The sequence below is a fragment of the Nelusetta ayraudi genome, unplaced genomic scaffold (assembly GCF_046127955.1).
Source record: "Nelusetta ayraudi isolate G7.1 ecotype Tasmania unplaced genomic scaffold, CSIRO-AGI_Nayr_v1 ptg000002l, whole genome shotgun sequence".
Classification (NCBI taxonomy): domain Eukaryota; kingdom Metazoa; phylum Chordata; class Actinopteri; order Tetraodontiformes; family Monacanthidae; genus Nelusetta; species Nelusetta ayraudi.
Window position 1 is genome coordinate 6,304,419 of NW_027466052.1, and position 21,195 is coordinate 6,325,613.

The 21,195-nt window shown below is 50.2% G+C and overlaps 1 protein-coding gene across 8 annotated transcripts in view; it reads right to left on the reverse strand.

Annotated features, from left to right (window-relative positions):
• Positions 1-3,250: 3,250 nt before the first annotated feature.
• Positions 3,251-21,195, reverse strand: part of kif13ba (kinesin family member 13Ba) — a 32,827-nt gene continuing 14,882 nt past the window's right edge. For 2 of the 8 annotated variants that reach the window (XM_076019626.1, XM_076019617.1), the window contains exons 8-40: positions 20,711-20,891; positions 19,435-19,522; positions 19,205-19,339; positions 16,963-17,075; positions 16,707-16,818; positions 16,382-16,594; positions 15,714-15,824; positions 15,454-15,588; positions 15,193-15,323; positions 15,010-15,096; positions 14,532-14,722; positions 14,162-14,432; positions 13,866-14,028; positions 13,582-13,737; positions 13,346-13,495; positions 13,105-13,230; positions 12,488-12,661; positions 11,403-11,560; positions 11,192-11,324; positions 10,937-11,092; positions 10,723-10,822; positions 10,496-10,622; positions 10,263-10,318; positions 10,012-10,136; positions 9,637-9,912; positions 9,403-9,555; positions 9,011-9,088; positions 8,869-8,919; positions 7,979-8,138; positions 7,168-7,298; positions 6,516-6,575; positions 5,553-6,147; positions 3,251-4,709 (exon numbers count right to left, since the gene is read on the reverse strand). In XM_076019626.1, coding sequence (XP_075875741.1) covers positions 4,510-4,709; positions 5,553-6,147; positions 6,516-6,575; positions 7,168-7,298; positions 7,979-8,138; positions 8,869-8,919; positions 9,011-9,088; positions 9,403-9,555; positions 9,637-9,912; positions 10,012-10,136; positions 10,263-10,318; positions 10,496-10,622; positions 10,723-10,822; positions 10,937-11,092; positions 11,192-11,324; positions 11,403-11,560; positions 12,488-12,661; positions 13,105-13,230; positions 13,346-13,495; positions 13,582-13,737; positions 13,866-14,028; positions 14,162-14,432; positions 14,532-14,722; positions 15,010-15,096; positions 15,193-15,323; positions 15,454-15,588; positions 15,714-15,824; positions 16,382-16,594; positions 16,707-16,818; positions 16,963-17,075; positions 19,205-19,339; positions 19,435-19,522; positions 20,711-20,891 — 5,096 coding nt within the window. In that variant the 3' untranslated portion in view covers positions 3,251-4,509. The other 6 variants (XM_076019645.1, XM_076019636.1, XM_076019654.1 and 3 more) reach the window with 6 other exon arrangements.

Below are 21,195 nucleotides of genomic sequence, written 5' to 3' on the forward strand. Positions count from 1 at the left end.
AAACTTGTGCTCAGATTTTTTCATATATGTCTTAATATGCAAACATACATATTATATACACACACATACAAATTTACCACTACAGTGGTACATACTCACACACACACACACACAGTCAGATGACACGTCGAGTCAACAGTAGCAACAAAGATGGAAGTGATAGTGATTGGTTGGGATGATATGGCGTCAGTGTGGTGTTGAAGCCACGTCGGCTTTGTCAAACTGCTCCTCAGCTGATCGTGTGAGAGCTTGTCGCTGACTGCAAGGGGGGGGGGGGGGGGGTTATTTTCCGTCTTTGACTGGAGGATTTAGGAGGCTGAGCTCCTGTTGATGTCCCAACATGCTGCTGGTACCTGGAGAGCTGTTTCAAAAAAAAAAACAAAGGAAGGGAGGGAGGGAAAGAAAGAAAGAAAAGTGGAATGTGACATCCACTGCCCTTTGAAAATATGCACCAAGATTAGGAAGCAGTCGTAGCCGGTGGCTGAAATTTCTCCCGGCAAAGAGCTGCCGCAGAGGTGACACACTGCCGTGTTATTGCATCGCTGCACGGCCGTTTCTATTATTCAGAGCTCGCAGGCAGTGAACGGCAGCTTCAAGGCCTCGGGTAGTAAAAAATATACACATAAAAAAAAAAAAAAAAAGTCAACTAAGAAAAGTCACTTGCGACAAGCAGTGAAAAGTGTGGGTTTTTTGTTTTTGTTTTTTTGTTTTTTTACATGAGAACTGCTTCCAGGGAGGTCGAAGCCGTCAGCTTCACCGCTGGGCCGTCAAATATTTAGCAGCAATTCCCTGGGCCGAAGTGTCAGATACTCTGCCGCCACCAGGGGGCAGCGTGATGGCAGTTTCAAACTTAAAAAATAAATCTGTGGAGGTAAAATTCCAAAATCCCTTTGATGGCTTTTGTTTGTTAAACCCCGAGAGCTCCGCCCACATTTGAGTGGATTCCCAGAAAAAAAAAAGGAACTTTTTGTCCTTTCCTGGTGTTGATGTAATGATGTAAATAACACAACGCTGCAACAAACAACAAAGTGAAAAAAAAAGAAAAAAAAAAAGACTCTGGTTAAAACCAGCCAAAACCAAAAGACAGACAGAGGAAACGCTGTGATTGGACACACAAGGCGCTGCAATAAGATCAGGACTGATTGCACTTCCTGGTGCGGGATGAACACACGCAGAACGAGTTCTCACGTTGTTTGTTTTGTCTTCCTGCGTTTCCTGACTCCCATTGGCCATCACGCAACCCAGCAGCTGCAACCTTTAAATAATAAAAAAGGTCCCATATTATAGAAAAGATTGAAATGTCCCAATGCTTTTGGGAGAACCGTGTTTAGAAAACAGATAGAAACCTCTCTGTTCCTCTCCCAAAAGTGTCACTTTTAAAGATGGCTGTAAACAGAGGGCTAAATGCGCGGCTTTCTTCATTGAAAACGAATCACGCAGTGCCTCTGGGGATGAATGAGCAACGCGGGGGGGGGGGGGGGGGGGGGCCTTTGAGGTCAGTGGTTCGTGTTTCTGTCTTCGATCAAACCAAACAGGAGGAAGGTTGCGGTGCGCTGCGTTCACGACAACCACGTCTCTGCTGCAACCAACAGCTCAGAATTTAAACAACATATAAAACTTTTGACTTGTAATATATTGTGGAGCACAGCTGAAGCAAAAAAACAAAAAAAACAAAAAAAACAAAAAAACAGATATCAGAGTATAAAACCATGTCAGTACAACTTGCAGTACAACAGCACACTTGAGAACTTTCTTGTTTTTTTTTTGTTTTTTTTATCCGACAGATGCAAAGTTTTCCAGAATGAAACTTGCCCCTCCGTGGACACTTTGTGTGCAAATGAACCAAAGCGCTGATATGAGCACAGTGTGTGAAAGATATGACTGCTTGTTTTTTTTTAACCATTATTACACCTTTTTTTTCCTTTTGTAATGGAGGCACATTGAACATAAAGTGACGCTAGAAGTGATCTCCCCTTCAGCCACGCCCAGCCAACACACACACACACACACACACACACACACACACACACACACACACACACACACACACACACACACACACACACACACACACACACACACACACACACACACACACGCCGACCAGTAACCAACCACACAGCCACTGCTAGTCACTAATGAGGGGATTCTGGGCTTGAAGGCCAAATAATAATAAATACACGGATCAGAACCAGAACCAGAACCAGAACCAGCCACTCGCTCGCCCGCCTCATTACACTTCCTAAGAAACATAGCAACAGTGAGGTTTCACCCAGGAGATTTTCCAACTCCTCCTCTTCAAGGCCCACATGACAAAGTGCCTGATTTCTTCTATTTTCATTTGTACTGCTTCCGCTACTCCAAACATACACAATACACCAACCACTGAACCACAGCACAGACTTCAGGTTCTCTAACTGGGATTTCAAAGTAGTAGGATCGTAATAATAACAATGATAATAATAACGATCATAAAAAATAATCAATAGTAAAATCAAGGATTCCAATCTAGTCCCACATTAATATATCGAGTGTTAAGACGTTATTAGATTTACAGACGCCGGTAGCAGCGGCTTTCCATGGAATCACGTGTGCAATATTCACTGAAATTAACAAGGTTTTTCATGCCACAAACGCATGTGAACGAGCGTTTCAATATAAATACTAAACCCATGCCTCTCCGATCGGCGAGAGACGCATGATTGCGGAAGATAAGAGCGCTCGCGGTGGGAACTCGCCGTTCCTCCGGAATGTTCCAACTATTCTGGGCCGCGGCGCTCGCTCGCCCTCCTCCACTTGCTATTTTTCCCTCCCTCCATGCTTCACCCCCCACCCCCCACCCCCCCGCCTCAATCCCCCCCCAGGTCAAAGGTCGCTCACTCCAGAACCCCACTTTCCACTCTCTTTCAGGAGTCCGTCGACGACGTCTCGCCAAACGTACGGACGCGTTCGGCTCACATACAAACGCTCCTCCTCCTCCTCCTCCTCCTCCTCCTCCACTGCAAAATGCGACTTTTTAAAGCCTCCCAGTAAACCGCCGGCTCCCGTAGTGGCTCATTCTGATGGGAATCCAACCCCCTCTGCTCCACACGCGTTTCACCTTCAACATCATCAACACCAAGACAACGACGACAACGACGACAACGGCGACAACGGCGACGACACACCTGAACTGTGCACACAAAGGCAACGCTGTACAACATTTACAAACGCACAAACAAGCACACTGGGCGCCCCCTCCCACGCCCTCCCCCACTACCACCCATCCTCCCCCACCTCAGCGTTCCCTGAGATCACCTCGCACGGGGCTCACGCCGTCCTCCTCCACACGCACACGCAGGAGACCAATTAAATACAGACAGACGGATGGACAGACACACACAACGCTACGCTAAGCCATGGTGAAGGCACATTCCAGGAGGACCGAGCTCCAGAAGAAGGAGCAGAAGAAGGAGAAGAAGAAGGGGAGTGCGTCTCAAAGTCAAGGGCTCAAAGTCCAAGTGAGACGTCAAAGTTTGTAGCGTCCGTCACCGACAATCAGCGTGCACGCAGGCCGGCACGCAGGCCGGCACGCAGGCAGGGAGGATTGTGGGTAAGTTTTGGGTTCACCAAAGTACCACCTTGATCCTGAAGAGTGGAGCCATCCTGAGGTGGAAAACCTGCCATTAGAACGGTTCGAGGCTCCGTCCTCGACTTTGAGAAGCACATAAAGTGTCTGCAGATGTTGGGGGGGGGGTTTACTCACAGCTGGAGCCGGGGATTCTGGGATTCTGGGTGTTGGTGTTAAAAAAAACATCTTGTGAGGAGATGCAAACGCGTCGCAGGTAAATATTGCAAAGTTAGGAGTTTGGGCCCCTTCAAAATAAAATAAAAAAGTCACTTTTTTTAGCGTCCCGCATCGTCGAAGAGGAGCAGAAAAAGTCCAGGGAGACGAACCGGAGAGTCTTCGGGCGGTTGCCATCGGCCTGTCGCCATCAGCATGTCGCCATCGGCCTGTCCAGCTCCAACCGCAGCTGAGAAGCAGGTTTCCATCCGACTTGATATTTGGCTCTGGTCTCCTTCCTCGACAGTCTTTAGAATTCACCTCAAGTTCAGTTAAAAACATGAACGCTGACTCATTGGCATCCCTGGACATCACCTCAGTCATCCAGTCCTGACACCTCCTCTCCTCTCCCCTCCCCCACCACCAGAGGGCGCTCCACCGCTGCAGCACTGGCTGCACTTGGTGTTGCCTGAACTGCTGCTGCACGTGTGTAAACAATCGCAGCGTGGACTCGCTCAAACTCTGCACCACCATTCGTCAGCTTGCCGGCCGTTCCTTCCGAAGAGTCTCCGCCCCCCTCCCCGACCCTCTCCTCTGATTGGACTGCAGTGAAGGCGTTTGTGAGACGGAGGGCAGTGTGTCTGGTCTGAGCTTGGTTTGCATAGCGAGCGGGAGGAGAGCGATCGGAGGTGCGAGGAGGCGGAGCCCTGCTGCTGCTGCTGCTGCTGCTGCTGCTGCCGCCGCCCTCAGCTGCTCCACGACTTGCGGTGCTCCGCCCGGCGGGCGGCCAGGCCCTCCCCCCGCAGGACGGGGACGTGGACGAGCGTCTCGTCGGCGCGCCGCTGGGTTCGCTCGCGGGGCGACAGCCGGTCCGGCCGCACCAGCACGCCGTGGCCCGGCCTGCAGCTGAAGTAGCGCTGGCCCGCCACTGAGCCGTCGTTCTTACCTGCAGGGCAGGGAAGGAAATAAAGAGGGAGGGAGTCAGCGGCTGCTCGTTCACTCCGTCACCAGTCCATTCCAACCATTCTAACTGTTTTTTTCTAATGTGGAAGGAAATAACAGTTCATATGTGCTCTGCTAAATGAATGTCAAACTGGGGTGGGGGGACTCATTTTAAAAGCACTTCAGATTTTAACTGTTAAATCTCGCCGACCTCAACTCAAACCAGTCCGTCCAGTGGAGGCGTAACCAATCAGCTTCCTTTCAGTTGTGCTGAAAGCAGAAAGCAACTGCTGCTCGCTGCCCATTACAGGTCGAGTGTGTAATATTTGATCTGATTTACGGTGTCTGTGTTATCCAAGTGCTTTCAATGGGATCTTCACCACATGGATGCATGAAAGGAACCCGGCAGGTTCCGTCAAGCGTAACATTTAAAGGTCCAGTGTGTAAAATCTGGCTTGATTTATGATCTTTATAAAGAATAGAATAGAATAGAATGTTCTTTATTGGGAAACTAGACCGTTGCAGCACTAAAAAAACTATACAAAAAAAATTTAATATAAAGTAAGCGTAACATACTGCCCATAAATACTATATAAATGAATAAAAGTGTATACCTGCAGTACAAACAGTAATTTGGTTTTCCCACCCTGAGAACAGTTCTCATATACATAAGATATACACAGAGCAATAAGGGTCTCGCTCCTAGTTAGCTGCCATCGTGCGCCACTGTTTTTAAGGAAGCCCACCTGACCTGCTGTCAGGCAGTCTTCCTCAAAAATTACACACTGGACCTTTAAGTCAATATTTCATATTTCATTTTTTAATCTCAGTTGCGGTGGACACCTACCTACAGGTGCGTCCAGCTCCACCCCCACCCACACGCCCTCGGCGAACTGCGTGGCTCCCACGTAGCGCACCGTGCCGGCCTTGCTGCTGCCCACGCTGACGCCGGCCCCCTCCGTCAGCCAGCCGGGCAAGGCAGAGTCCTGGCTCTGCTCCTCGGCCCGCGCCGCCACCTCCGGCCTCTCAGAGGCTCCGCCTCCTCGGCCCGAGTCGTGCTCGGGGCAGGAGTTCTCCGCGGGGTCGCCGTTGTGACTGGCCGTGCTGCGGGGGGCTGTCTCGGCGGCGCGCTGGGAAGGAGAGGTCATAACATCGCTCCCGTCAGCGCCCTGCTGCTGCTGCTGCTGCTGCTGCAGCTGCTGCTGCTGCTGCTGGGGGGGCGCGGGCGACGTGGCGTCGGCGGCCAGGAGGGAGGAGGACGAGGAGGAGGTCTGGAGGACGTCGGACAGGTTAACCGTGGAGACGCTACTGGAGAAGTAGCCGCTGGATGACTGGCTGAGGGGGCTGAGGGGGGCGGTGTCATGCGGATCATGCACAGGAAGAGGAGGGACTTCGGGGAAGTCTGCCCGCCTGTCTTTGGTCGGCGGCCGCAGAACGGCAGTCTACGGGACACCCGGAGTGGCCGTCCGGAAACGGAGGGATGGAAGAGAGCATGCAAGACAAGGCAAAACAACAACAACAGCGGTCAGAAACAGGTACGACTCCTTAAGATAAAGAGCAATGAGGATCGCTGATTGGCTGCACTGGAGCAGGACTGCTGGAGCGCTACATGCTGCTGCTGCTGAAAACTCACTTTCACATTTGACTGTATAAATAGCAAAATAGCCCCCTAGGCCAATACGTTAAGAAGTACACATGAGGTACATATATATATATATATATATATATAATATATATCATGTGTATATATAATAAAAATATATACACATACAAACATACACATGTGTGTTTGTGTGACACACAGTCTCACCGACTCGGCCTTGACTCGACTGTCGTCCCCTCCTGACGTCATGATGCGAGGAACGTGCTGCTGAGTGACAACAGACAAGGTCAAGGCCAGAGGAAGAGAACTGCTGCGTCTCTAGAAGGTCCTACGCTGTGTGAAACTGGTGTTTGTGTTTGGTAACAACAACAATAAAGTCAGAAACGTGGTTCATGTGGAAACCGGCCCTTTGCTTTTTTCTCCTCTCTTTTTTTTTACTTTAAGGTTGATCTTAATCATCCTATTTTTATCTATTATCCTGCCTAAGGGACATTAGCTCTGAGATGGACTTGCATCTGAAGATGTAATCTAATTTAATCTAATTTAATCTAGTCTAATCTAAACTCCCAATTGTTCATTTTAAATATTGTTAGCCTAATAGCATAATTGCTTAAGTTTTTTTTTGGTCAAATTGTGATATCTGAAAAAAATAACAATGTTCTTGATGATTTTAATGATTTTTTTTCTTGTTTTCCAAAAACTTTAATATGACTTAGGCGGCTATGCTATTAGGCTAACGATATGCTTTAAAGATATATTTTGGTCCAATCACATCTATCCTGCTACATGTTCTCCCCGCCAGGCAACACTATTGGGGTGCGGCCCTGCACGGAACCCCACTACAGCGCCCCCTGCTGACCTGCTGACTGTGTGGCGACGGTCTGAGCTCCTTCTTGTCATCTCGTGCCGGAAACAACGACTTGAGCAGTTTGGGCATCTGAGGAACCAGCGCCTTAACTGAAAGATAAGAGGCAGCAAGTCCTGAACGACCTGGGGGAGGGGAGCATGGGGGGGGCGAGAGAGGTTGAGCAGGTGTGGGAGGCAGGAGGAGGAAGAGGAGAGGAAGAGGAGGAGGAGTTGTGAGAGATAAGGAAGAGGAAGTTGAAAGCAAGTCCAGGAAATGGCAAAAAAAACAAAAGCACCCACCACCATGACAGACAAGCGGAGACACCTGGTAGCTCTAAGAGTCACAGGAGGCTCATAGTGAAATGACACCATTCTAATCACTGGACTAGGATGCAATGATTCACACGGGTCTCTTAATTCATGCTGCCGCCGCGACATGAATTCTGACATCAGCAGGAAATGAACACGAGCGCCGCACAGCTCAGGGTGATAAGAGCGGGCCGAGGTGCGACCGTGGTTTCCGAAATGGATGAGAAACATTTCACACGTGGCAACAGCAAGAGGAGGTGAAGAGCTCAACGGTGGAAACACTGACGGCGTGAACTGAGACATTTACAGATTGAAAGAGCAAAAGGAGAAGAACTGAGACGAGACAAACGGTGAAGCGCTGAGCTGCTGCCAGGAGAGGCTGTTTGAAAAAAGGGGCTATTAAATAAAAGATGGAGTGAAGAAGAGGTTTGGAAGAGTGGGAGACAGAGAGAGTGAGAGAGACAGAGAGGGTGAGAGAGAGAGAGAGAGAGAGAGAGAGATGGAAAAAGGCCCACCTTGCTCTTGCTCCTGGTTCTGCGGCGACGTCATGATGCCGAAGGGGGACGAAGACGACGAAGGGGAGGTGGAGTAGGTGGAGGGCGAGGAGGCGGGACGGGGGAGGGTGGTGCGGTTGAACTGGGGCGTGAAGATGTCCTGCTGACTCTCCCATCGACCCTGACGACAGCACACGGAGAAACATCACGCGTCGTGACAAAATCTCACAGGGGGCTTCTAGCGCACGTGAGAACCTTCTAGAGCAGCGGGCGAGCAGACCTTTTTTTTAAGAAAAAAGAGAGAGATTACGAGAAGACGTCTCCAAAAATATCAGCATGTACACGGAAACGCTGGAAAGTACTTACGCCAGGCCTTGGCCTTGGTGGCGCTGTGGTTTTACTCCCAGAAGGCGGAAGAAGAAGAAGAAGACCTGGATACCGGTCTATTTACAGAAGTAGCAGCTCGCTAACATAGCACGGCGAAGACGGCAAAGTGCGTACGCAAAAAGGCGGAGCTTCAGCTTCGAGTTACTTACTTACTATCTCCGCTATCTTTGCGTCGTATCTACAAAGTTTTTTGCGCTAATGATACGCAGGCGCAAAAACGCCCAGAAATGCGGCACTCGAAGCACAAATTGCGCTCTTGTCACCCTGCCGCATTTTGCGACCTCGATCGTCAGATATTATAACGTTGGTGTAAACGTCAATCCCCGGATTTCCAACGGAATACTTTTTTTTATTTTTTTTTTATTGCTTTCATGTCATGCGCATTGGCTTTCTCCCCAAAGTTGCCGACCCCTGAACTAGACTGTGGTCAAAGAGCAATCACGCCTTGTGTGTGTGTGTGTGTGTGTGTGTGTGTGTGTGTGTGTGTGTGTGTGTGTGTGTGTGTGTGTGTGTGTGTGTGTTACCTTATCGTCCAGTAGGCACGTTGTGGACAGGTCCTGTCTGCTTCCTGACAGCTGTGCGTGGAAAAAAAAACAGGACGGGAAGAGTGAGTTGAAGGCAGAGAACTGGTCCGACACGCACCGTCACTGATGCCCTGGTCCTTACCCTGTGCACCGAGGGAGAGCTGATGCTCCGCCTGTTGCTTTTGCCTCTGCTCGTCAGCTGCTCTTTGACGGCCACCTCCTGAAACGCACACAACAAAAAATGTGGAGCAGATATTGACGAATCTGTGGAGTTTTCTTATTTGACTTCAGGGACAATAAAATGCACCCTAACCCTGAAGAGACACACACACACACACACACACACACACACACACACACACACACACACACACACACACACACACACACACACACACACACACACACACACACACACACACACACACACACCCTACTCAATTTGTATAAAATACAGTCAGCAAAACACTTTTTTTTTTCCTATCCATCTCCAGACAGACACCGTCTGGTTTTGGGTCCACGTCCTCCACCTACCTGTCTGAGCCGGTCCAGAGTCAGGATGTTCTCCAGGCTCAGGACACTGCGGAGGTATTTCTCTATTGCCGCCTCGTCGTCGGCCGACTGGCCTTTGTGCGCGCTGGCGGCGAGCCGTGCCAGCATCTCCCTGTCCTCCGAACCCGGGGCATCCTGACGGGAGAAACGCGAGAGAAGATCGGTCAGAACCTCTCTGTGCTGTGCCTCGGGAGTTCTGCGGTGAAGAACCCTCACCCCGGGGATATTGGAGACCACTTCGAAGGTGACGCCGCAGCCTGGTATGGTGCTGCGCGTGGACATTCGTTTGAGGAGGTTGTGGGCGAAGCCCTGGCGGCCGGGGTTCACGTTGACGCAGATCCGTTTCCTCAGGACCAGCTGCATGTCGGCGGGGTGGCTGAGCTGCACCACCGCCCGCACGGTGAGGTAGACCCTCTGCTCCAGCCAGGCGCCGCCGCGGCTCAGCTGGGGACACTCGTGCACGGTGGAGTCCCACGACGCCTCGGCTTTCACCTGCAGCCAGGGGGCGGATCGAGGGGTTCGTTAGCGCTCAAAGCATTAATGGGAGTTTGGGGGGGTGGGGGGTAACTTCTCCAGAACGACCGCGCTCACCTCGCCGTCGTAATGCTTGACGATCTGCAGGTCGAAGAAGTCGTCCTCGTCCTCGCCGCTCAGCGTGGCGTCCCAACCTCCGGCCTCCGGAACCTCAAACTGGTCCTGAGAGCTGAGATCATCCGCTGAGGGTGAGGGAGCAGAAGCACAGAGTCAGTGAGAAGCAGCCTGCAGGCAAGCAAGGAGGAAGGTGTGGGAGGGAGAGTCGGTGGGCAGACTACGAGGCGTTCAGCGGGAAAACAAAGACGTACGTTTGAGGTTCAGAAAGACGACCGGGATGTGATTCTCCATGCCTGGCAGAGGAACCCTGTCAAACAGCATGAAAACACTTGACTTTGGAAGCAAATCGATTCAGAGAAGAGGGAGAAAAAAATTCACACACACACACACACACACACACACACACACACACACACACACACACACACACACACACACACACACACACACACACACACACACACACACACACACACACACACACCATTCAGCCGGCGCTCCTGGGATTCCGCTACCAGCAGAGGGCACCATGACGGCGTTTCTCTCCTCGGTCAGAGTCAAGCGCCACTCCAGCAACTGGGCCTCCCTCTCCATGTCGTCCTCAGTCTTTTCTGCTCACACAAAGATGGAAACACTCGATGCAACTTGAACTGAGCGTGCAAGCATCTTGTTCTCTTTTTGCGAAACAGGACTCGAGTCTTGGCGCATTACCAGCTTTGCTGACCAGCGTCTGCAGGTGCTGGTCGAGGTATTCCTGCCTCTTGGTGAGAGCAGCCAGCCACTGCCTACGCAGACGCTCCAGGTCTCTCTCCTGCACATCACAGCAGTCAGTCAGTCAGTCAGTCAGTCAGTCAGTCGATCAACCATCACAACAGCTTAGCTGTAAAATTCAAGAGTATTAAGAAAAGCAAAGTGGGCGATCTACCTGATAGCTGTCCATCTCATCCTCTTCCTGGTTCGCAGCCGTGTTCCTGATCTCAACGCAACCCACTGACACGGCCAGAATGATTTCTGTGATCAGAGGCATCGTGCCCGAGTCCTGAACGGAACGCACGTCCACCTGGATTCTCCTCGACTGGCCCTGAAGGCGACAGAGAGATAAGAGGGCGGCGCTCTCACAGTTAAAACGTTCCGGTTCTGTTAACTCGGCCGCGAGGGGCAACGGCGGATCGGTCTTCACCTGCCGCAGCTGGAAGATCCCTCCGGTCCGCACGTCTCTGGCAGGGACCACTTCCACCGGGACAAAGTCTCCGTTCTCGTTGATCTCGAGGATCTGGATCCACAGTTCCAGGCGGCGGGTGACTTCGCTCCACCTGCCAATCGGCCCGGCGACGTCAGCTGCACGCCAGCGGCAACCACCCAAACAGACCAGAGTTGGCGCGTGTCCCTACCTGTCCCTCAGCGTGCGCGTCTTGGCCTGGATGATGCTGAGGTCCCACAGGGCGGGGTTGCGTCCTGCATCGGCCTGCCGGTGCCCGTAAACTTCGATGGCCACGGCTCCCTCGGTCAGGTACTCGATGAAATCCTCCGATACCGACACCGCCAGCTCCTGGAATGACAAGATGAGCATTAGAGCAATTCTATTTACACTTTTCTATTTAGCATGGCCTTCTCCACTGGCCTGAACATACTTGGAAAAGTAAGTTTTCTCATAAATATGACAATGAAGCTAATATCCATCGTCTGTTGTTTGCACTTTGCATAATATCTACTTGGTTGCGCTGTTTCCATTGTTGTGAATTATGGTAGAGTTCTTATCCAATCGTATCTCAGCTAGCGTGTGTTGTCAGGCTTTATGAAATCTGCCTTAGGCCAGCACAATCAACATTGCAGGCTCCTGTCCGCTGCAAGTGATGGATCGCAGTTAGTCGGAGACAGCCAATCAGATTTCGAGTCTGCGATGCCAATGCCAGCTCGCTGGTCTTACACTGAACTTCACACGCATGTGTCCTGTGATTGGATAAGCGCCTCCAAGACTGAACTCAACCCGGAGATCCGGTGGCCACCACGGCGAACCCATGACGGCTGAAGGAGGATGTAGAGATTTAGTTGCCGAATCATCTGCAACATGTTGGCACTGCCGCTGCTGCAGCAACATGTTCAGTTGTTTAATGATTTAGTTTAGACAAGAATTAAAGCTCACAAAATGCACTTATTAAAACTATGATGAATAAAATCTCCCTTTATGTGTAAGTTTTGACAGTATCAGTGGCCTCAGTTACTCAAGTCTTAATTGTGATTTAAATGCTCCGGAAAGTTTTGCTCAACTCAGTCACTGATATGAAGGTGATGTAATATCTAAGTGTGATTCTGTATGGATTCTCGAGCCGTGGTGTCACATTGAGGATATAACGAGGTGTGTTCATTTAGGGTGGGCTAAATGTGACGGCACTGATGGCCTGGTGAAGTGCACAGCCCGTCACTGCCGTCACCCCAAAAAACAAAAAGATTCAAGTTTCCCAGTGGCAGTCCTTGCCTTGCAGCTGTCGAACACCACCATGCAGTGCGGGTCTTTGGTGCTGGGCGATGTGGAGGACGTGTCCACCTCAGGGGCCACGATGATGGGCTCGGGCTGGTCCCAGAATGAATACTGGCAGAAGACGAAGTTGGACAGGTACTGGGGCAGACCGGTGGCCTGCAGGATTTTGATCTGTGGACGACACACACGAGCGCTGTTCAAACACGAGCGCGCGTCTGCTGTTCAACTTTATTAGGCGTTCCTGTCCTTGATGATGTGGAATTCACTGCAGCGCCACTTAAGTCTGATTACCGGGCCTAATAAACATACTTCACGCTCTCTGAGCTATAATGTAAAGCCCCGGAACTGATCTCAAACTGCTGACCGAAGTCGATCTGAAGAGCGGCATTCCACTCGGCTCATGATCCGTGCACAAACTCCGGCAACAATTATAGCCAGGAAAACAACTTTAATAGACCTGATGGAAGCCGAGGCTGAAAGGCGTCTATCAAGTAAAGTTCTTCTATTTATCCATCTTCTAATTTACTACAGTTCATGCACGCGCCCTTGAAGCAGCGTGATTTGCACACGAACTTCATACTTCACTTCCCTCTCGCCACCGCCTCTCCGCTTACCATGCAGACCAGTTTGCGATCCTCAAACTCAGCGTCTTGGTTGTTGTCGGTTTCATCTCCGCCGGCCATGTTGTCCTCCAGACCCCCTCCGACCCTCACCACCTCCACATGAAGACGCCCAGCCACCTGCACACACACAGATTGGAGGGAAGTCTTGGAAGATGTGACAAACTTTGTACACTACAACAAGGAATATCCAAGAAACAGAAGAAAATAAAAAAAAAATCAAGCGACCACCCACCTCTCCTTTCTGATTGATGATGGGCACTGCGTATTGCAGCTTCACGTCGTAGAAGAGGCAGGAGAGGAAGACGTTGGCCACGCCAATCAGACTGTGGTTTTCCTGCTCGTCGAAAAACGGGTCGGCCCGGCGAAAATATGAGCGCATTACCTGCAAAAGAAAAGAAAAGACACAACAAAATGATGACATTTTGCGAGAGGGATTTTTCACATTCTGTGGTCAGAGGTTGGGCTTACGGGGTCATCTTGGTGATGAACATGGTAGTCCTGCCACTCCTGGTACAGCTCCCTCATGTCCACCAGACGATTCTCCATCTTCTCCAAACTCCAGATCTGCTTCCCTCGACACCGACGGCGAACCTGAATGGCTGGTTCACTGAGCACTGCATCCCTCTGCACACACACACACACACACACACTCACAATGCATATAGAGACCTGGTGGCGCTAAACCAACAGCATGCATCTATCTTTTATATCATCTTCATGCATGTATACGTGTGTCTTTGCGTATGCGAGACCTTGCGGTTTGCGTTGAGATTGTCAGAGGGGATCTGCAGGGTGACTCTGTACTCCGTGTGTCTCTCCAGCTCGTCAGAGATGAAACAGGCCTCTTGCACCAGGAGATTCGCTCTCACTATCTGCTCCCTCAACCGCCGCAGACTCCTCACCAGCACCACCTCCCTGGTGGATTAGAGGGGGAATCGCCACATGGGTGACGCGGCGAAGGGGAATGCAGATAATAAGAAGGGATCAGCTTCACATTCACATGCAAATGGGTGTGTAAGCGGCCTAGAGGTGGTCTTTACGTGCCCACCTGTCTTCACTCCACTGCCTTAGCCGGTTCTGAGCGCTGCTGGAGTGGCTCATCCCGCCCATGCTGAGTCTCTCCAGGCTGCGGTAGTGAGACTGCTGCCCGGGTCCCTGCTGGCTGGACATGGCCCCCGACGACGACAGACGGTCAGGGTTGAGCTTCCTGCGCAGCTGCTGCAGTTCCTGTTCGTACATTTGCCTCTGTCGCTCCAGAGCCGAGCGCTTCTCCTCCTCGTGCTGCCTCTCCAGCGACTGCAGGACCGCTTGCATCGGGTCTGGAACGCACAGGAGGAGAGAAAAACAGAACGGCGGTGATGATATTGGAAACATGTATTTACAACTTGATTTTTTTTTTCTTGAGGCCGGTTTCTCACCATTATTGCCCAGGGCTTTCATCATGACCTCCGTCTGTGCAAACTCGTAGGAGAAGCTGACCTCGCTGGACACTTCGCTGCCCGTGTCGCCGTCGGCGTCCAGCTGCTCGCGGCTGCCGCTGTTCTTCATCACGCCGCCCTCGCCTTCCTCGTCGTCTGCTCCCTTGATACGAAACTTGGGCAGGTTTATCCTGCCGGCAAAACAAACAGTCATCAATCAGGTAGTGGCGGATTTGCGATAATCCTGTCAATCAATCGCTGATCACATTGCATGGGAGTCCGTCTGAGGTACCAGAGGAGCCCTGACGGCAATCAATAATTAAAAAAAAATAAAAATAAAAATAACAACCCAACAACAACTAATTGTTAGAAAAATATGTAATGCGATCACAAAATTGGCCATTGCATCTGAAGTTGTATTAGTTTAAATTTTGAGTTTAATAAAAAAAAAAAAAAAAAGTGTTTTGTGGAGAAGCACCTGAAGAAGTGGTTGTTTCCCCAGAGGATGCGGTCGCCATGATGGAGCTGCAGCGCGCTGGTTGCCGGAGAGCCATTAACACACGTCCTGTGAGCCAATCAGGACAGCAGCGGCATTAGGACTGATGTAAGAGGCCATAGCCTGCTCTCATCACTCAAGCCCGGTGACGGTGCCATTTCTTACCGAGCGTTGCGGTATGGGGTGAGCATGACGGCAGCATCGAGGGTGATGTCGATGACGCAGTGCTCCGCCTGGATTCCCATCCCACACAGCTGGATGTCCTGAGAGTCTGCCGAGCCCACTTTTGTGTGTTCCTGAGACGAGGGGTTCAAGACAAAAACCCTCATAATGACCTCAGGGCCGTGGGATGTAATGTTTAAAAGGCAGAGTCACAGGGACACTGCACTGCTGGGTGAGATGCTAAGTCAAGAAAAGCGTTTGCACCTTTAAATAGTAAACCAGAAGCTCGTTGAGGGCAGGATCGGCGTTAAGGTTGACAAGGAAACTCTTGTCATCTCCAACTTTAATTCCTGAGGACTGGAGTGAAATGCCCAGACTCTCCAGCTGCTTCTGACGCTCCTACACAACAGAGGCAAACAGCAGACACGTTAACACGAGGTACAGTGCGTACATATAGTCAAATGAAGGGCGGTCGGTCTGCCTGCCTCAATGGCAAAAAATCCATCAAGCCAAATTGCATTTACCTGAGCAATCTCCTCAGTTTTGCGGAGCTTCTCCTCCCAGCTGATGGTCATCTCCTGGATCAGCTTCTCAGACTCTTGCAGGCGATCTTTCAGCTCCGGGGCCTTCAGAGACTGCAGGGAGAGACGATGGCATGAAGCAACAGGCTTGAGGAATCTGTCACATGCTCGTTTCCCATATCTGATAGAGGTCTCACCAAGCCAGCAGAGTCCCATTCCCATTCATTTCAATGAAGTTGCTCACCCGGCGCACACAAAGAAAACATTTTTGACTTTCGGATTAATGGGCCCATAGAGCGTGCGCAGTAGTGTCCCTTCCCATCATGCCTCTGTAACTCACATGATCTATTTGGCCAATCAGAACCATTCTGGAGATCGTCACTTACAGACAAGTCAGGACGCAGCCAATCAGAGCGAGCTGAGACACAGTATGACGTCACGCTGGGAATAACGACTAAAGGACCATAACTGAAAAATCTACAATAGGAAGATTTGCTATGAATCGCGGTTCAGGTCTCATTAATTTATTTTAGTATTGCAGTCAATGGGGAAAAAAAAAAAAAAAAGAAAAGAAAAAAATGCTTTTTGGCTGCAGTACCACATGTGGCCACTGGGAAAAATCAGTGCGCCACCACATTGCCAGTCTGGTACAATACATCCATGGGTCTCACCTCAGCCTGGGTCAGCTGGTCTCGGAGCTTCTCCACCTCCTCCCGGAGCTCCCTGATGATGCGAGCGTTGGGGTCCTCGTTGACGACGGCGTGGTTCACGATGTTCTTCGCCCGGTCTGCGTAGCGCAGCGTCGACAGGGTCTCCTCGTAGTTGTCCGCCGCCGGACTCACGGTGGCGACCATCGCCGTGCGGCTGTTGCCGCCCAGACAGTCCTGCAAGCACAGAAATAAGGCGGCGGCGGCGGCGGCGGAGAATAAAATGATTAAAAAACAGGCCGTTACGGGGCAGCGACATCATTGAGTGCACGTGTGTGAGTGTGCGCACCTTCAGCAGCCATGTCAGAACAGAATCTCTGTAGGGAACAAACTTGTTCTTGTTCTTGGCTGTTCCCTGCTCCGCCAGAGCAGAAATCACCAGGCCCAGAGTGGTGAGGGACCTGGCAAGCACACACCACTTTTAACCGCACTTCATATATCTGCTGAGAGCGACATTCAAATCCTCCCCCTCGTCCCCCACCCTGCTCGTCCCCCCCCCGGCCACAAAGCAAAGTTGGACAGAAGTGCGGAGAAGTGCTCCTCACTTGTTGATGTTGCTCCCCTCCTTGAGTCGCTCTCCTGCTGCTCCAGTCTTCGCCGCTCGCTCACTTCCTGCCAAGTCTACCAGACTCAGCCGACTGACCTTCTCCCCACTCGTCTACAGTGGTGAGAACAAAAGGTGAGAGCGATTACTGTGCAGGTCGTGGGCATCCTGAGAGATGAAAACCGGCTGTTTTTCTGGACAGAGCCTTTTGCCTAAACAAACGTCAGTTTTCCTTTCTGTGCACTTCATTTTTCATTTCTGACTGGGTGAGAGCGTTCGGGCCCGGTCTGCTGCGTGACATACAAATGCTGAGCTTCAGCCGCTTCCCTGCGAAAGAATCACCACAGAGAGGCAGCTTACAGGAAATCCCTGCTGGGCTCTCAAAAGCGTGTGGGTTTGAAATGTGAGCGAGACACAAGAAGGCAGAATCTCTCTTTCCACCCTCGCGGTAGATTTTGTTTCACTATCGATTTCTGATTCTTGCGAATCAGCGAGCAGAAATGCCCTCCTCAGCCTTTTTGCTTCCCGTTCTTGGTCGGCACAAAGATAATACATCTCCAGCGCTGCGTTTGGCCAACCTGATCTGTACCAGCCGCGCAGCCGAAGATGTATCAAAGCCGCACACTATCCAAAAACATGCAACAAAGAAACTGTGACTCAGCGCAATTTCTGCTGCCTCCCTTTAGACAGATAGTGATTTTTACCCCTGAAATTGTCTCATCTTCGTCTCTCTCTGTTGCCATCTCCTGTTCCATATAATGACTTTGCAAAAAAAAAAAAAAAACTCCAGAGAAACTTTGCTATATAATTTTTGTTCTGAACTAATACAGTGCAAATATGAACTGTTAGCCTGGAAAGTGTGAACACCAGGTGGTGAAGCAGGCGGATAGAAGAGTGTGCACAGGAAACCAGTAACTTTCAGTCATTGCAGTGACTTGTTGCAACACCCAGTGAGGAGAAGTTGACTCGAGCACGTCACTGACTGGGTTGCTATTAACAGTTTGTCTGTACAAACCTACTTTTTTTGATAAACAATGTCTCCCTGGAGTTGCCCTCAAATCCAAGCTCAAACTCCCTGAACTTTGACCAGCTGCAACGTCTGAGATGGGGAATAATCGAAGGAGATCATGTGCTGAGCAGCTGACCCTCAGAATGACTTATGCACTGTTATGCACTGGGTGATTTCACTCTGGCTCACTTTTGCTCCACTCATGCGACACACTGAACCTTTAGAGGGCGCACATGAGCGCTATCGTGTCTTTGTAGCAATGGTCCACTGTCCTCAATTGAAATGATTCCATTTTGAAAGAGTGGATAGACATTTTTCCTAACGAGTGGAATAGAACAAAAAAACACTAAGATGTCAGACACAGACAGTCTTAGGATCTAATTTTCCAGTCTTGAAAAAAATACAAATCCCGTTGAATAACAATCAAAATCATGACATGCTGCCGTTAAACGGCAGAATTAACACTGAGCGACACATGTAAATTAAAACTGTGGCTCTCGTTTTAATAGCCTGGCCAGAAATGTAACACAGGACGACGACGACGGCTGAGTCACGCTGATAGAGGGCATGTCAGCAAAGTGACTCACTCTGTGGCCACATACACAGACTGGTGGAGTCTGAGCCTGCATGCTGACTGACCGACTGACTGACACTCTGGGCGTGCCTTGAAAGCAGAGCAGGCCAGATTACCTGACGACAAACTCCTGAGTGTTAATTATTAACGGGATCCACGGGTGGAACGTTGGTCAGGAAATAAGAGATAAAGAGCAAGGAGAGAAGGGAGGAGCGAAGTGGGTCAGTCAAGACAAGGAACCCGCTCTGTGTTCTGAGGCAAATTTACAATCTTCAATCGGGCTCACGGTTTGTTTTCTCACGGGACCAGTTTCGACCGGGAGATTTACCTTGACATGGCAATTATGTGCACAATTATCCCCGTGTCCAAAGCAAATTGTTTTGTTGTTACCGCCAAAAAAACAACCAGCAGACAGCAACACATTGTGGCCTTCACACGACTCTGATTGTAAAGAAAACAAAGGGAATGACGGATGATATTGTTCCAACAAATGATGTATAAAAACAATGTCAATTACAAGGACGTGCAGTTCTGTTGATTATTCACAGTTCTGCTTCGGTCACAATGTGTGTTTTAGTTTCTTTTTCTCCAGTTGGACTTTGAGCTCAGTGCAACAGGCGACCTGAGGATGGGTGAGTGACGTCCTTGTCAGAAACTTACCCCAGACTGTAGATCTTTGAGCGTTTGGGTGAGGATGATGTTGAAGACGGCGTGCGACCGACTGCTCTCTTCGTTCATGTTGGTGGCGGCGACCGTCCGGGACTTGTTGCCCTCCGACATCAGAGACTCAATGTCCTATCAGAGGAGAGGAAATGAGCACACGATCAATAGACTGTAATATTGCCTATTTCTTGTGACACTGAGCAGAAGTGTTGGAATCAGTTCTTTACCTTGTAGTTGGCGACAGCCAGACGCGACAGGCCGTCCACGTAGGGGCCCAGAACTTTGTGCTCCCTCACCCTCAGCGTTTGCCTGCCGCTGGACAGAGAGCACGAGGGAAATTAAATCATACACAGGCAACAAAGTCACATGGTTTACTGCCGGCTCTGGCCACCACTACAACTATCTAGTCCTCTCCAGAGTTGGACTTCATCATTCTGCCCCGCTCAGCAGGAGCCCATATGGCTGTCAGATGGTCTGCTCCTCTCACAGGGCCAGTTTACTGAGGTCGGAAGGTCACCCGGAGAGCAAAGGCCGATGGTCGTGACATCTCGGGGGACGCAGACGCAGAGCCAGCGCCTCTGATTTACTGCTGACCTGCTGGACGTGAACTGGGGTCTGGCAGAGGCTGCCAGCACGGTGATCTATCTGCAGCTGGTGGTGACCAACAACCACCAGCGAGCGGCTCCAAAGAGCTCCAGAGGCTACAGAGGCCAAGCTTCAAGTTTAAACAGAGCCAGACGTGAGGAGCTACATCATCACGCCTGAAAGGTGAAACCGTCGCACCATCTGTCCGCTCAGGCAGGTTTGTGCTGCAACTTGTAGCTGCAGCTACACCCTACTACACCCTACACCCTACTGTGACTAACTTTAATAGTTGTGCAATATCTATATATTTAAAGAACAACTTCAGAAAACGTGACGTAGTATGATCATCAAAAAAAAAGAGACCAAAGCGCTGAAATTAGTTCCAAGACTATCAGATATCATTTGTCAGCGTCCGTCTACGACTTTAAGCAGTCAAGGCTGCAAATTCAGTCTTTTCTACTTTCTCATTTCTCGACACAGGGAAACCAAAAGGTTCCCAAGCCTCAGATTTAACACCAGCTGGAACATCCTCATTTCAGAAAACACACACAAATCTGCTACTTTCACTCCAATATTAGATCTGTACAAGCCAGCATGAAGAGTGCACATGAGGTTGCATGGGATACTTTAAACTGTGCTTTCCAGTTCCCACTTCCTTACACTCTGCTTTAATGCAGCTGGCAAAACAAAACAAAAAACAAAAACAAACAAAGCTAAACAATACAGTATTCTGGAAGACATGACATGAAACCATCATATGTCTGTGCCAACAGTCACTACAAGACTGCAAAATGAACACACCCCTAAATAGCAATGATCACCACACCCAAAATGATTCCGAAAGACAGACAGATATTAACTGAGAAGACGCGAAAGTGGTTGTAGGACTGAGAGGGCAGCCGCAGGCCACTGGCGTACCCTTTGGGGTCGAGCAGATCCCGGACCTTCTCGTTGTAGATCTCCATGTAGGACACCTCCACCGTGGAGACCTCCTCCTCGCGCTGCTCTTTCTGCATCCGTTCGAACAGGGCGCTGCACAGCCGAGGGATCAGGCCCGGCTGGTCCCCCGAGCCCATCATGGTGTACGACTTCCCCGAGCCTGGCCAGAACACACGCTGGAGTGAGTTTGACTTGGAAACACACAACTGAGAACTTTGGTAACTTCAGCAGAGAGTGATCATTTTGGTTGATGCTTAAGTGAGGATTAAATATAACTGGAAAAAACTGTGCTGCCAGTTCTTAAAATATATTTTGTAAAATGAATGATTTGCTTCACAATTTCTAACATTAGTGCCGCCAGTGGGGCGCTACCAACTCATTTATTAGCTTTGACTTGTAAAAACTGCACTGGAACACAAGAAAACAACTGATTCGAATGACTTCTCTCTAGTTCATTATTTTAA